This window comes from Wasmannia auropunctata, unplaced genomic scaffold (genome assembly GCF_000956235.1).
Source record: "Wasmannia auropunctata unplaced genomic scaffold, wasmannia.A_1.0 LD335998.1, whole genome shotgun sequence".
Classification (NCBI taxonomy): domain Eukaryota; kingdom Metazoa; phylum Arthropoda; class Insecta; order Hymenoptera; family Formicidae; genus Wasmannia; species Wasmannia auropunctata.
In genome coordinates this window covers 1,183,306-1,195,889 of record NW_012026892.1, presented here as the reverse complement: position 1 = coordinate 1,195,889, position 12,584 = coordinate 1,183,306, and the positions used below count along the sequence as shown (strand labels likewise).

Genomic DNA, 12,584 nt, shown 5'->3' with positions numbered 1-12,584 from the left:
GCGACGAATTCCTCGAAGACTCATCCAAGTTGAATGTCACGATCGTCGGGAAATTTGATGACTGAGTTCCGCCGGTCGCGTACAGGTGGCGAAAAATTTTGTTCTCGTCCATGCCACCCGGGAAAGTTGAGTGAGTTTTAATAAATAACAATATAACCTAAAACGCACGGTCGAAGTCGTCGGATTTGAATAGTATTGAATTATTTATTATAAATTTGATGGCTTTTTCGCAACCGAACGCGAGAGGTAATTCCAATGAGAGCGTAATATCTTCTTATTTCGTATTATTTTTCACACTTCCCCACTTTGCTTATTCGTAGAATTGCAGAATAGAAAGATCTTGGAGGAGCTGCAACTGAAGAAACAGATGCTTCTGAAGCAGGGAGTCGCACCAACCTTGAACACGTCGTTAGGAGTCGCGTCAACTGGTTCTGCGTCAAATATAGTAAGTGCACTCCGTGGTCGAGAGTTAAGGGAGTATTCTCCTTTTGCTTTATTATATTGATGACATATTATTTTTTGCAGGCCACACAATCTAACGATGGCGTGGCAATGAGCGCCTCCCAGAGAGCAGCATTGCACAATGCACACGCGGCTTCGTTCGGTTATTTCGTCACGCAGGACTCGTCCTTTGGAAATCTGATACTACCGGTCCTCCCTAGATTCGACAATAAATGAGTCGCCTCTCCTCCGAGCGTGTATAGATGCGTATTGACAATTGAATGTTACTAAAGACTATATGCCAATAATAACGTTAACGAGAATCGACATTCGTCGAGGAATTAGATCGTCTTTTATTAAGTGTTTGTTGCGATAAGAATCTGTGAAGAAATCACAGTCCTCAAGTAGATATAATGGCTGGACTTCGACTTCGTCAATTAGAGGAATATCTCCAGCAGCTGGACGTGTTCGAAAAGCCGAAAGTCTCGCTCGAGCAATATGCCACCAGTGCACATATCGCCTCGCAACTGTTGTACACCGCGCAGTCGCAGTTTGACGATATAAAGGGTAAAACCGTGGCGGATCTAGGCTCCGGATGTGGCACGTTGTCGCTGGGCGCCAAGATGCTTGGCGCCGAGTATGTAGTTGGATTCGAGATAGATTCCGACGCGACTGGCATACACTATAGAAATTGCAGCGACATCGAGCTCTTCGTCGAAGTCGTGCAGTGCGACGTACTGCAATATTTACCGGGTATCTATATACGCGTGTAAATATCATGTAGCATTATTTATTTTACAAGTACAAATTTGTAGCGTGCGTTTCACATTACAGGAAAGTTCGAAAAGTACTTTGATACTGTTATAATGAATCCACCCTTCGGCACCAAGAACAATGCCGGCATCGACATGAGGTTTCTGGAAGTGGCGATCAGGCTTTCGTCCAGCGCCGTTTACTCTCTGCACAAGAGCAGCACGCGGGACTACGTGCTGTCGAGGGCGGCGCAGCTCGGCGCGCGAGGAACGGTGATAGCCGAGCTCAGATACGACCTGCCGAGGGCTTACAAATTCCACAAAAAGGCGTCCGTCGACATTCAGGTGGATTTTATACGGTTTGAATTAAAGCGTTGATTTATCTGCGAAGAAAGACCACTCCTGTTCGCAATTTATTCGAACTTGATGCCCTGAGCCAGCGGCAGCTCGTTTCCGTAATTGATCGTGATGGTGGCGCGCCGCATGTAATGTTTCCACGCGTCGCTCCCGCTCTCGCGGCCCCCGCCCGTGGCCTTCTCGCCGCCAAACGCGCCGCCTATCTCGGCGCCGCTGGTGCCGATGTTGACGTTGACTATTCCGCAATCCGATCCGTGAGGGCCGATCCACTGCGCGTGACGTGAATTCAATATTCGATAAGTTAACTCGAATATCAACTCGATCGTAAAGATTAATTTACACGTGGTACTACAATTAATTTACTAACAAGAAATTGTTACACATTTACCTGAAATACATTTCCAATACTTTTGGTAAAGAGACTACTGCTCAGGCCTTGCTCGACGCCGTTGTTGAAATCGATGGCCTCCTCCAGAGAGTTCACCTCCAAGATGTAAACGATCGGGGCGAAAGTTTCTTGTTGCACCACCTCAGCTTTGGCCGGTAAACCCGAGACGATCGTCGGCTCGACGTAGAAACCGGGTCGCTCTATTTGCTTTCCACCGAATTCTATCGTGCCACCGGCGTCTACAGCTTTCTGAATTGCTGCCTGCAGTAAAAAAAAAGTATTGGATTAATCGAAAAGTCTTTCCTCCCGTACATGCTAAAAGGAGCGGATGAAATTTTCGATCGATCTTGTTTTATCTTGTTTAAATGAAAATTTGAGCCGATACCTTATATGCATCGACCGCTGACTGATTGTGCAACGGTCCGTACAGTACACCGTCATCCAATGGGTCTCCGACTCGTTCCAGTATGCTCTTGTATGCCGTTTTCAATCTCCCTAAAAATTTTCATGTAATGACGACTTGAAATATTTTCTCGTTTTATATTTTGCGCTCACCTAGAAATTCGTCCTTTATCTTCTTGTGCAATATTAATCTTCTGGTGGTGGTACATCTTTGTCCAGCTGTCCCGACGCACGAGAAGACCGCTGCTCTCACTGCCATTTCTAAATCGGCATCCTGTGCGACTATTGACAACAGAAACGATTACGAATGCGTTGTCCGTGGCAATAATATAGAATTGATATTTTAAGGAGACACGCACCGATTAATGCGTTGTTACCGCCCAGCTCCAGCAGAGATCTCCCGAATCTTTGCTGAATCTTGAGAGCCACTTGCCTTCCTACGTTCGTGCTTCCGGTGAACGAAACGAGAGGTACCCTAACGACAATCGTTACCAGCCTGTTCAATACGCTGTACGACATAATAACGTAATATCCAGATCAGAACTGACCGTTTATCGTTCACCAGTGTCTCCCCGACATCCGGTCCGCCCGTGATCAAGGATGCGACGGAACCTGGGATACCGTTGCGCTCCAGGACGCTCACGATTATCTTGGTGGTCGCGATGGCCGTCAGAGGTGTGCTCGACGCCTCTTTCCAGACGATGGTGTTACCGCAGACCATAGCGATAGCGCTGTTCCAGCCGTACACCTTGATACGCAATAAATCAGTAAATTGCAAGCATTTTTTTAAGCGGAGTGATCGTAAGATTCTCTGGGAATTCAAGGTATATATTCACCGCTATGGGAAAATTGAATGCGGAGATGACGCCGACTACACCCAGGGGATTCCACTTTTCCAAGAGCGCGTGGTTCCTCCTCTCCGACGGGAACAGGCTGCCGGGTAACGTCCGCGACAGGCCGACCGCGTAATCGCATATGTCGATGAATTCCTGGACCTCGCCTATGCCCTCCGGTAATATCTTGCCTACGGCATGATGATGCACTCTGCGTTAATTATAAATCTACCATCGACATTCCGATTGTGATTTGAACGCTCATTAAAACGATAAGTTACCCATTTCCAAGGATACTAAGCGTCCCAACGGCTCCAAATTTCTCCTGAGCTCGTCCCCAATCTGCCGTACGATATCTCCCCTGGCTGGCATCGGGATAGATGCCCATTGCGGCCACGCTTTACGTGCCTCTGTTATTGCATTGCTAGCTTCTTGCGGCGTGGACTCGCGGACCTTTGCTATCACTTTGCCGGTCGCCGGCGATATCGATTCTACCAACTGTATTTAATATTAATTCGATTAATTGCACTTAATTATTTATTTTGTGGTATATATATGATTTGATTTTATCGTGCTATAACGTGATTTTTTTAAGATCACTTCTGACTTCCATAATGTACCAACTCATTATCTATCTTGATAAGACGAGATCAACACATACCTTGCCAGACCCACCCCATCTCCCGTCGTAGAGACCGGGATTTTCAACGTTGATACCTAATTGTTTTAAAAATCCGTACCTCGGATCGGTCACTAAATGTCTCGTCATTTGGAATTGAGAAATATAGCAACCACCTTTTTTCAACAACAAACGTGACATTATTAGTTGCTTGTTATTGACTGACTGATCTGTCGAGCGCCAAGTTAATAAATAGCTTGGGTTATCATGTTTGTCGAGAGAAAAAGAGGGAGAGAAGAAAGGCGATAAGAACACGAAGATATCTTAGCGCTGATATCTGAACGCAACACTAATAATAAGTTACTCGAGCAATTTGCTCGAATCTTTGTAATAAAGCATATCACTTTGTAGTGCTTTTATCTATTTTATTAGAATATTTCAGTAAAATTTGGAACAATAAATATAAACAGAAAATCTTTCTACCTTATAAAAAAGGCGATTTTAGGACATATAAAAAGACGCGTTTTATTCGCAATAATAACATTTACAACATCACAAACGATGGTGCGGCAGTGGTATACACAGAATGGTAAATTTTTACAAAAGGTTTTTGTCTTTTTTCGTTTCATTACGGTTAATGTCTCTCGTATCTGTATCTAGAGGCACTCTGTAGGAGAGATTCGGTGGAAATGTTGATTTCATTTAAATGCCACTGTAGAAGTCTTGTGGAATAATTTCGTCGTGAATACTCTATCGAGTCGCGCTTCAACCCGGTCTACACAGCTGGTAACATCTTAAATCTGAAATGAGCTGGAGTACTGATCTGGTCAAAGTGGGTTGATCCTAAAAAAAAAAAAGATATTTTAAATCATTTAAGTGATTCCATTGTACTGCTTATGCTTTTAACGGACCGCCCAAAGATAAACGTACCGTGGATTTATCAAAATTCCCCAACAAGGTGGCTCTCTGCATATCGTCTACGCCTTCACAAGTTGCCAAGAACGTTGGCAAAAAGTGACCAAAGAACCATCCTATGTTAACAGACGCTAGACTGTGAATAGCCGCGGCTATCTCATCTGCCAACAAGTTGTGGGATCTGTCAAAATTAAATACCACATAAATGAATATTATTAACATAAGTACGTAGTTAATAAAAATAATAAAAATAATCATAATCGATGATAAACTTACTGTTGAAATAGAACTGTGAACAACGCCATCAGAAATCTCTCGAGAAGATGAACCTTAAATACGGCCCGTTGATAAAGTCGCCATCTGATATTTAACTGTTCGAGGCTCTGCAAGCTCTGTCGGAATATATTGACATCTGACTGAAGTAGAGCTTGACCGAAAGCCTCCAAAATTGCTACCAACTCTTCTTTGTGCTCGACAGGCTCGTCTTCTTCGGGATGTCCAAGAGTCCGCAATATCGAGGTATTATAGAAATACTGCCATCGATGTATAAGAATACTGAAAAGTTATACAAGGATTATGATTTTTAAATAAAAATTAGATTGTGGTGCTACCAATGTATTACCTGTGAAAAAGTTTCAATAAGACTAACGTCGTATCCGGATGAGCGCTCAAGTTGCTTCCAACGGCAGGCCATACTTGACCCAAACACAGACTCGTTACCGAAGGAACAAATGCTTTAAATGCATTGCTGGGTGCTGATACGACGAGTATCAAAATTTCCAGTAACTGATCCAACGCAGGACCAGCAGAAATATTTTCCCTATAAATGAGATGACAATTGATATTTTGTTAAAATCATAACATTTTAATTCTTAATACGTAATATAATTTTTTCATTGTTAAGAATATATAACAAAGTATAGAAATTTTTCATTTGATGTTAATCAAAATTTAATAAGTGAAAATTAATAAGTGAAAATAAAAAATTTATTAAGTAAAATTATTTAGCAAAATAAAAAAAAATAACGAACATATTTTGTTATTTGGTTAATGGTCTATAATACTATTTATACTTTGAGATTTAAATGATTTTGCCTCTACATCATAATATTTTATACAAACCTGGTATAAAGTTGGAGCATGCCTTGAACTGCGCTCTGCATAAATTCAGGGCCCAGTTGTTGTTGTAATACTGAAAATGCCGAGTGTAGAAAGCTAAGTAGTAATTCGCATATGCTCTGGCACCTTATCACACAAGACAATAATTCTAATGTCCTGTTTATGATTAATTCTAGACACGAGTGCAACATCTTCTTTATAGTCGTAGACGATGACGCGCAATCTTCTAGCAGCTGAGTTAGTGGCATTATCGTAATCGAAATTGTCGACTCTGAAGGCACTGGTTGTCCTTGCAGACCCAGAGGTGCTGACACAGCTAATATCATAGTACCTAGACACAAAAAGTTTACGATTTTTATATTTTTACATTCATTAAAGAAAAGGATGGTTTATATAAATAGAGCAGTTGCAAAGGTTTTGCGAAATAATGGCTTACCCAACAACCGTTGCCTTATTACCGCATCACCAGGTGGTAATATTATTCCATTTATCAATGCCCTACGTAGAACTTTAATCGTATCTGACTTCAAATACGGATACGTCCCCATGGAAATTAGATTCCGGAAAGTCGGTTGGTCCCATAAGATGGGCTTCAAAATGGCGGTGATACTTTGGAAGAGGTGAATGGCAGAGTGAATGAGATTCGAAGGAGGCGCATGGTCGCAGGACGCGGTGTACGTCGTCGCCCAGATACACGAATCGATGCAACGCTGACAGAGCGTTTCCTTAACCTTCTCCAGTCTTCTGGCTATCCAATGGCACCACGCTTGAAGAGAAGCCAAAAGCTGTGAATGTCTAATAGCGCAAATCAATTACATAACAAGTACCTATATATCGTCGTTGTGGCATATTATATGGTAGTTTTTATTAAAAACATATGTAAATAAACTAATCAGCTGGAAACTTACACTTCTATGAGATCTAATACGATAGCGGCTGGCTGGATCGCCGCTTTGTACAGTTGATTATCTCTCGCAAACATACACGCTTCCAGGGTTTGTAGCACAACTTCCTCGGCTAAACTTTGATCGATATTCGTTTGATCGCCTATTGACATAGAGGATTATATTATCTTTTTGCGCAATAATCGCGAAGGATAAAATCATTCAACTGCTTACCGATGAAAAGAGAGTATAGCCTGGTCAAAGCTTGCGTGGTCGACGCGAGATCTCTCAGATGTGCATGCACGTTCGACGCTTCTGCGTCATTCAATAAAATAACTTGACCATTCGAGACTGCCGCGCCTAATTCACCGAAAACGACTAATCCTTCTCTCCACGAACGGTACTAAAAAAATATCCAATATTATGAATGCGTTCTCAATAAAAATAAGACAGATGTATTGCCAATTGAAAATTACCAATAACGTAAATATCGGGATAGGTGATATGTCGGCAATCTTTGCCAAACATTCTATATTGCATCTCAGAAAATGCTGCCACTCGGTCTCTTCCTGAGAAAAAGAAAAAAAAAAGATTATAAGATATGAGACAAGTATGATTATTGCTTTAAGCGAGAGTTTATGTAACATTTACAATTACACTTACATTCTCGTCCAAACATTCCGTGTCGAGATCTCGCAATACCCGGGCGTTGAGTTTAAAGCTCATTTTTTGTAAGATCCGTTCGGCCAGGGCCAAGGCGACGGCAGAGTATCGCGACTGAGTGCTCTCCAAAAGCATGGTCCAAACGTCTAGACAATGCAAGTATCCGTTTACCGTGGACGCTTGCTGGAATGTATGATGGCACAGTACTTCAAGTAACGTGTTTACTGGAAACTTTGAGCTCGACTCCATTCTCTTCAGGTGATTCGTTATAAACAATTGCAAAAACTCCGTCATTTTCTCCATGTAGCTGAAAGAATCGCGTTTTATTTCACGTTTTTGAGCTGAGAACGCAAGAGTTCTTCGTAAACGCACTTGACGCCGTACCTCTCCTCTACCGAGTCCAGACGTTCCATTAATTGGAATAAACCAACGCCATTCTGAAATATCTCCAGTAACAACGTGTCGGCTGAGTCGGGCGAGCAGAGTGGTCGGTACAAAAGCTCATTGATCGTAGTCAAGGCTTGAACGGCCATCTCAATTTGCTTGCTATTCTGTGGAAACAGAATCGACAAATGCATGCAGTACGTCTCACACGTCCGGCTATCGTACATTCCGCCACAGAGGTAAAAATCCTACCATTGCATCGTGGTACTTGGCACATGAGAAAATGGCATCCAACAAGTTAGTGGAGATGCTGCCCGACGTCACGTCTATCCAACTGAACAGATGCGCCAGAACCTCGAGAGTGGCGGTACAAACTTCACTGGTGCCTGTCGCCAGCCCCTCGACGTCCAGCACTGCGCGCGCCGGTGCAAGACTTTGTCCACTGGTGGGCGACGGAGGTGGCGTCACGGTCCCGGAACGGCTTTGCAGTTTCGTGGTTTCTCGCAGAAGAACTTTTAGAAGGAAATAGAGTGGAGTTACCACAAGCCACATGACACGTGAGGTAACCCTCAACTTTCGATAATATATATCTACCTGTAAGCGTATCCAAAGTTAGAGGCACTTGTGCACTTAATAATCTGAACAGCTCGCTTTTCCTGTGCATCGGTAAATCCTCCCTCGGCGTGGCCAGCTCCTCCGAGGCTGTTCGCAAATACACGAGTCCCAGCAATCTTGTGTGTTTGTGGCTTAGCAGCTGTTTCACAAAGAGAGAAAGAGAGAGCAAAGTATTACACAGCCGAATTCATATTTATTTAATGTATAGAAAGATATTCTCTATTCGCAAACCTGTAAAATATTAGAGTAAAAATCCGGATAGAAATGTGGCCAGTCGTGCCGCGCTATGTCCACTACCAATTTCACTACTTTGTTCCTCACGAAGGACGCAACATCTCTCTCCAGCGACAGGGTGTACAAGGTGGATCTCGTGAGAGCTCTGTCTTCCCATGGAAGGATTGGCCACCGTCTGCTGATAGTCGTCTGTCGAATAACGTTCAGACTGAGAAGCGTCGCATCGCAAAAAAAAAAAAAGAATTAAAGAGAGTATCACGTCTCTATCTGTGCAAAGTGGCGTAATTACCTCCAGAGTGGACAGCGCGAACATACTGACGTAGTGGTTGCTCGTGGAGGACAGGAAATGTAGACACGGTTTCCAGGAATCTATCTGCCCGGCGAACTCCTGAAAGCTGCGCTCGATGATGCGTTTCCTCTCGTTCGTCGTCTCCGGGCAGAAGAACTCCGTCATGAGCTGCTCCAGATTCTGCAGCGCGGCCGCATCGTCGTCCTGGAAAATGGTTTCGCAATTTTCTCACTATCATCACCTTCGCGCGCGGTATCCCGCGATAAAGGAGAACATGTACGGGCGTGCCCGATCTTTTTATCGCGGTTTACGGATCACGCGAGAAAGAGATCGCATCTCTCGAATCTGGTTTACCATGGTTAACCTCCTTTACGGGCGGGCTCTTTCGTCGCACCGTGACAAAAATGCGGGTGTAAATTGTGTACAAAACGGAGGGGGAGAGGTTAGATCTTCACTTGTCAGACGTCATTTTCAGACATCACCCAGTCCAGACGTCCGGCGGTCCGGAGGAGCACCATCAGCACCACCATCAGGACCTTCTGCCCCTTCTGGACGGCTTCGTGGTGCCTGGTGCGCAGTCGCGTACTCGCGTGCGCAGTACGTTCGCATTTCGCGAACGAGGATGCCCATCAATCGGCGGAGATTCGCGCAACTGGAGCCTAGCTGATCACCTGATTGGAGCATCCCTCGCTCGGGAGATGCTCGAAAATATGTTCACCAAATGTATATTTACTTTTGTCCGTCGACTGTATAATTTATATATGATTTTTAAATATGTTTATGTGATGTGTATCGGCTGTATTACGATGTCAGACACCGAAACGTTATATGGTTAACTTTCGACGACCCCTTAAAATGATAAGACAATAACGAACGTGCACAGGATTTTCATGTAACATTATAAGATATTGTGTTTTAACGATTGCGCATCAATTATGATTTATTTATAATCATACAAGGTAAGTTATATTAAAAGCAGAATACTTAAAATACTTCTGTTCGAAAAGGACAATTGTACCCAAAACGCTGATTTAAACGATCTTGAACGACAAATATATACCGCGTTAATATATATAAATATTTTACGTTTAATTATTATGTTAATAAACTTTGTCTTTCGAAATTATCTGAATTACATCTTTCGTATTTTTATTTTCAAATCTAATTGTAAGTAAAGGCTTTATTCAATTTTCTAATTGATGAGATTTATTCAGAGTTTTGGATAATGTGTCTATTTTTTTGTTGTAAAAGTTATCAAATCTTTTTTTTTATATAAGAATTGATATTAAAAAAATATATATTTTTAAATATTATTTTAATAAGAAAAACTTTAGTTCACAGATGTTTCTAATAAAAATAAGCCTGAGTCTCAAGTATTTATTATTATTATATATATCGGTCTAATATTCATCACATCGAAGAATTTCTGTGAAAAATCAGGAAATAACTCGATCATGACAGATACTTACATTTTAATAACTTAAACTTTAATTAATAAAATTAATTTTGTTACGTAAGGCTGCTGATTTTTATAAAAACTATATAGCTTTTAATTCTTACTTAATAATATCATCAAATGATATAACAATAATTCATTTATAAAAATAAGAAATTAAAACACTTAACTTTTTTTAATAAATTTATTTACTTCGATTACATATATTCAATTCTGCCATAGTCGTAAAACTTTATCTTTCCCGCCTGAAGCGACTCGTAGACCATCGGGTGACCAGTCGACCGCATAAACTTCATCAGCGTGGCCAGGCAAATCTTGGCTTAACTTTTTAGTTTTCACGCTCCAAACTGTAAAAAGGATTACGTTACTTCCAACTAATCTAGTGTTCTAAATTGATCAGTTTTCCTACGCCTGACAATGTGTTTACCCTTTAAAGTTGAATCCGCGCTGCCGCTGACCAGTAAACGAGAGTCAGCACTCCATGCTATCGAATAAATCGCTTGAACGTGACCTCTCAGCGAAGCGATGTACGTGCCGGTATTAGATTCCCACAGTTTAATGGACTTGTCGAAGGACGCAGACGCAATCACGCGACCATCCGGCGAGAATTTAACGTCGTTGATAAGCTGCATGTGGCCCGTCATTCTTGCTGAAAAATATTTTTCCAATAATGTTTCTCACAGTGTTGACTGATTTGATTTCATTTTAAGAGTATGCGCAATGTACCGATAGGTTTCTTCTCTTTTTCCGGTTTCCACAGGAACAACGTGAAATCGTCAGATCCAGACACAAGCCTCTCCTCACCTACGGCTTCGTACTGTCGTCTTGCGTATTCTAACGGAGTGTCCGTTTTGCCTTCAGTCGATCCCAATTGAAAGGGGCCGGTCCTAAGCGCATAATCGACATTCAAGGCCAAGGTGTTTACCCAGTGAGCGTGGCCTTCTAAGGTTCTACACAGTACACCCTGGAATTGATCAGTTGAAAAATGCAGTCGGATGCTAATAATATTTTAATTGCTCAATATATATATACGTACATCCTCTGCTCTCCACACTTTGATGGTCCTGTCCTGAGAGGCGGAATAAATCAGACCGTTGCCACCCCACTTGATGCAAGTCACGCTTTTCGTGTGGCCAGACAAAACCCGACAGGTCTGCGTTCGCTTTGTATCCCAAATTCGTATGTCGCAGTCCTTGGACGAGCTCGCTAAATACTGGCACTCTGGATTCTTGTGATAGGGTTCCCAGCACAGAGACGTCACCCACATTTTGTGTCCTGCCATGGCTCTTCCTGTACGAACAAATGTGAAGCGTTCATTCCTGCCCGAGAGAGGAGAGCTCGACGAATATACTTTTATCTAGATCTTTTACCCATCTGTTTGCCGGTGTTGGGATCCCATAGGTAAATCAGTCCGTTTTTACACGCAGAGGCCAGCCTGGTGCCACAGGGTGACCAGGAGATGCACAAGACCCAGTGTCTGTGACCCTCGCATGTGTAATGCGGCGTTTGCGTATAGATGTCCCACAGTCTGACCGTCGTGTCGCCGGAACCGCTGGCCAGATGTTTGCCGTCCGGCGAGAACGCGACGGATATAACAGCCTCCTTGTGACCTGTGTGTGTAAGCAGAAAATGTTTATGGAATATTCGTTTTATCGGATATACAGAGTGCGTGGAATTGACCAAGTAACCTTCTAAAGATCCGGTGCACCTCGTGACGGCTCTGACTTTAAATACCGCCTGCGGCTGATACACAATCTCCACGACGTCCTCGCTGATGCTGAAATCCTTGCCGACGTACTTCTCCAGTACATCCGTGACCTCCACGTTGTTCACGTAGAACGCCAGAGGCAACGGCTCCTCTTGCTGCAGCAGGGCATTGCAGATCGCTTGCAGCTTGTCCACCGTGACGTCGACCGGCAGGTCCAGCAGGCCGCCGGGCAGGACCTCGCCGGTGTCCGATTTGAAACGTGACAGCACCCTCTTAACCTCACCGCCGTCCGTCGGAGCGGCGGACTCCTCGGTCGCGTCGTTGAGTTTCCTTTTACTCATCTCGTGAAATCGCAAAATGTCACAAACTAAAAAAGAAGATGTATACACGTGAAATATATTCTTCCCTCTCGAGCATGCCTCGTCGCTCGCACGGCGTGCTCCGAGAATTCCGTCGCACGCACGCACGTGCTGTCAGCTGTGCGCGTCAGACTTTAGTTCGCTCGCACGTGTTGAGGTTGTCAGA

At 43.2% G+C, this 12,584-nt stretch overlaps 5 protein-coding genes across 5 annotated transcripts; 2 read left to right on the top strand and 3 right to left on the bottom strand.

Moving 5' to 3' along the window:
• The first annotated feature begins 128 nt into the window (after positions 1–128).
• Positions 129–782, top strand: LOC105453601 (SOSS complex subunit C). The gene is made up of 3 exons (XM_011695705.1): positions 129–246; positions 321–445; positions 526–782. The coding sequence occupies exons 1-3, from the start codon at positions 219–221 to the stop codon at positions 676–678; spliced, it is 306 nt and encodes a 101-aa protein (XP_011694007.1). The 5' UTR covers positions 129–218; the 3' UTR covers positions 679–782.
• A 53-nt stretch (positions 783–835) lies between these two features.
• Positions 836–1,587, top strand: LOC105453597 (methyltransferase-like protein 5). Its single transcript, XM_011695700.1, has 2 exons — positions 836–1,194; positions 1,276–1,587. The coding sequence occupies exons 1-2, from the start codon at positions 855–857 to the stop codon at positions 1,569–1,571; spliced, it is 636 nt and encodes a 211-aa protein (XP_011694002.1). The 5' UTR covers positions 836–854; the 3' UTR covers positions 1,572–1,587.
• LOC105453598 (putative aldehyde dehydrogenase family 7 member A1 homolog) lies at positions 1,588–4,199 on the bottom strand. Its single transcript, XM_011695702.1, has 9 exons — positions 3,835–4,199; positions 3,455–3,671; positions 3,177–3,364; positions 2,889–3,088; positions 2,700–2,815; positions 2,494–2,622; positions 2,324–2,433; positions 1,939–2,199; positions 1,588–1,819 (listed from the first exon to the last, which is right to left on the bottom strand). Exons 1-9 carry the CDS (start codon positions 3,991–3,993, stop codon positions 1,607–1,609), a joined length of 1,593 nt encoding a protein of 530 aa, XP_011694004.1. The 5' UTR covers positions 3,994–4,199; the 3' UTR covers positions 1,588–1,606.
• A 92-nt stretch (positions 4,200–4,291) lies between these two features.
• Positions 4,292–9,477, bottom strand: LOC105453599 (exportin-6-B). The gene is made up of 16 exons (XM_011695703.1): positions 9,250–9,477; positions 8,896–9,099; positions 8,604–8,795; positions 8,352–8,511; positions 8,010–8,269; positions 7,758–7,924; positions 7,374–7,680; positions 7,187–7,279; positions 6,945–7,113; positions 6,735–6,873; positions 6,263–6,621; positions 5,830–6,157; positions 5,330–5,527; positions 4,984–5,262; positions 4,723–4,888; positions 4,292–4,635 (listed from the first exon to the last, which is right to left on the bottom strand). The coding sequence occupies exons 1-16, from the start codon at positions 9,250–9,252 to the stop codon at positions 4,558–4,560; spliced, it is 3,102 nt and encodes a 1,033-aa protein (XP_011694005.1). The 5' UTR covers positions 9,253–9,477; the 3' UTR covers positions 4,292–4,557.
• A 1,044-nt stretch (positions 9,478–10,521) lies between these two features.
• On the bottom strand, positions 10,522–12,579 carry LOC105453596 (notchless protein homolog 1). The gene is made up of 6 exons (XM_011695699.1): positions 12,040–12,579; positions 11,722–11,961; positions 11,388–11,641; positions 11,078–11,315; positions 10,779–11,000; positions 10,522–10,698 (listed from the first exon to the last, which is right to left on the bottom strand). Exons 1-6 carry the CDS (start codon positions 12,398–12,400, stop codon positions 10,559–10,561), a joined length of 1,455 nt encoding a protein of 484 aa, XP_011694001.1. The 5' UTR covers positions 12,401–12,579; the 3' UTR covers positions 10,522–10,558.
• Between the last annotated feature and the right edge of the window lie 5 nt (positions 12,580–12,584).

Bases quoted from the DNA above. Each gene is read 5' to 3' on its own strand.
- LOC105453601 (XM_011695705.1), top strand. From the start codon at position 219: ATGGCTTTTTCGCAACCGAACGCGAGAG. The intron at 247-320 runs GTAATTCCAATG...GCTTATTCGTAG, and splicing joins TTCGCAACCGAACGCGAGAG to AATTGCAGAATAGAAAGATC. The intron at 446-525 runs GTAAGTGCACTC...TATTTTTTGCAG, and splicing joins CTGGTTCTGCGTCAAATATA to GCCACACAATCTAACGATGG.
- LOC105453597 (XM_011695700.1), top strand. From the start codon at position 855: ATGGCTGGACTTCGACTTCGTCAATTAGAGGAATATCTCCAGCAGCTG. The intron at 1,195-1,275 runs GTATCTATATAC...TTCACATTACAG, and splicing joins CGTACTGCAATATTTACCGG to GAAAGTTCGAAAAGTACTTT.
- LOC105453598 (XM_011695702.1), bottom strand. From the start codon at position 3,993: ATGTCACGTTTGTTGTTGAAAAAAGGTGGTTGCTATATTTCTCAATTC. The intron at 3,672-3,834 runs GTATGTGTTGAT...TATTAAATACAG, and splicing joins GATGGGGTGGGTCTGGCAAG to TTGGTAGAATCGATATCGCC. The intron at 1,820-1,938 runs GTAAATGTGTAA...CGTCACGCGCAG, and splicing joins GTATTGGAAATGTATTTCAG to TGGATCGGCCCTCACGGATC.
- LOC105453599 (XM_011695703.1), bottom strand. The intron at 5,263-5,329 runs GTAATACATTGG...ATAACTTTTCAG, and splicing joins TTATTGAAACTTTTTCACAG to TATTCTTATACATCGATGGC. The intron at 4,889-4,983 runs GTAAGTTTATCA...TAATTTTGACAG, and splicing joins TTCACAGTTCTATTTCAACA to ATCCCACAACTTGTTGGCAG.
- LOC105453596 (XM_011695699.1), bottom strand. From the start codon at position 12,400: ATGAGTAAAAGGAAACTCAACGACGCGACCGAGGAGTCCGCCGCTCCG. The intron at 11,316-11,387 runs GTACGTATATAT...GATCAATTCCAG, and splicing joins AAGTGTGGAGAGCAGAGGAT to GGTGTACTGTGTAGAACCTT. The intron at 11,001-11,077 runs GTACATTGCGCA...AATATTTTTCAG, and splicing joins AAAAGAGAAGAAACCTATCG to CAAGAATGACGGGCCACATG.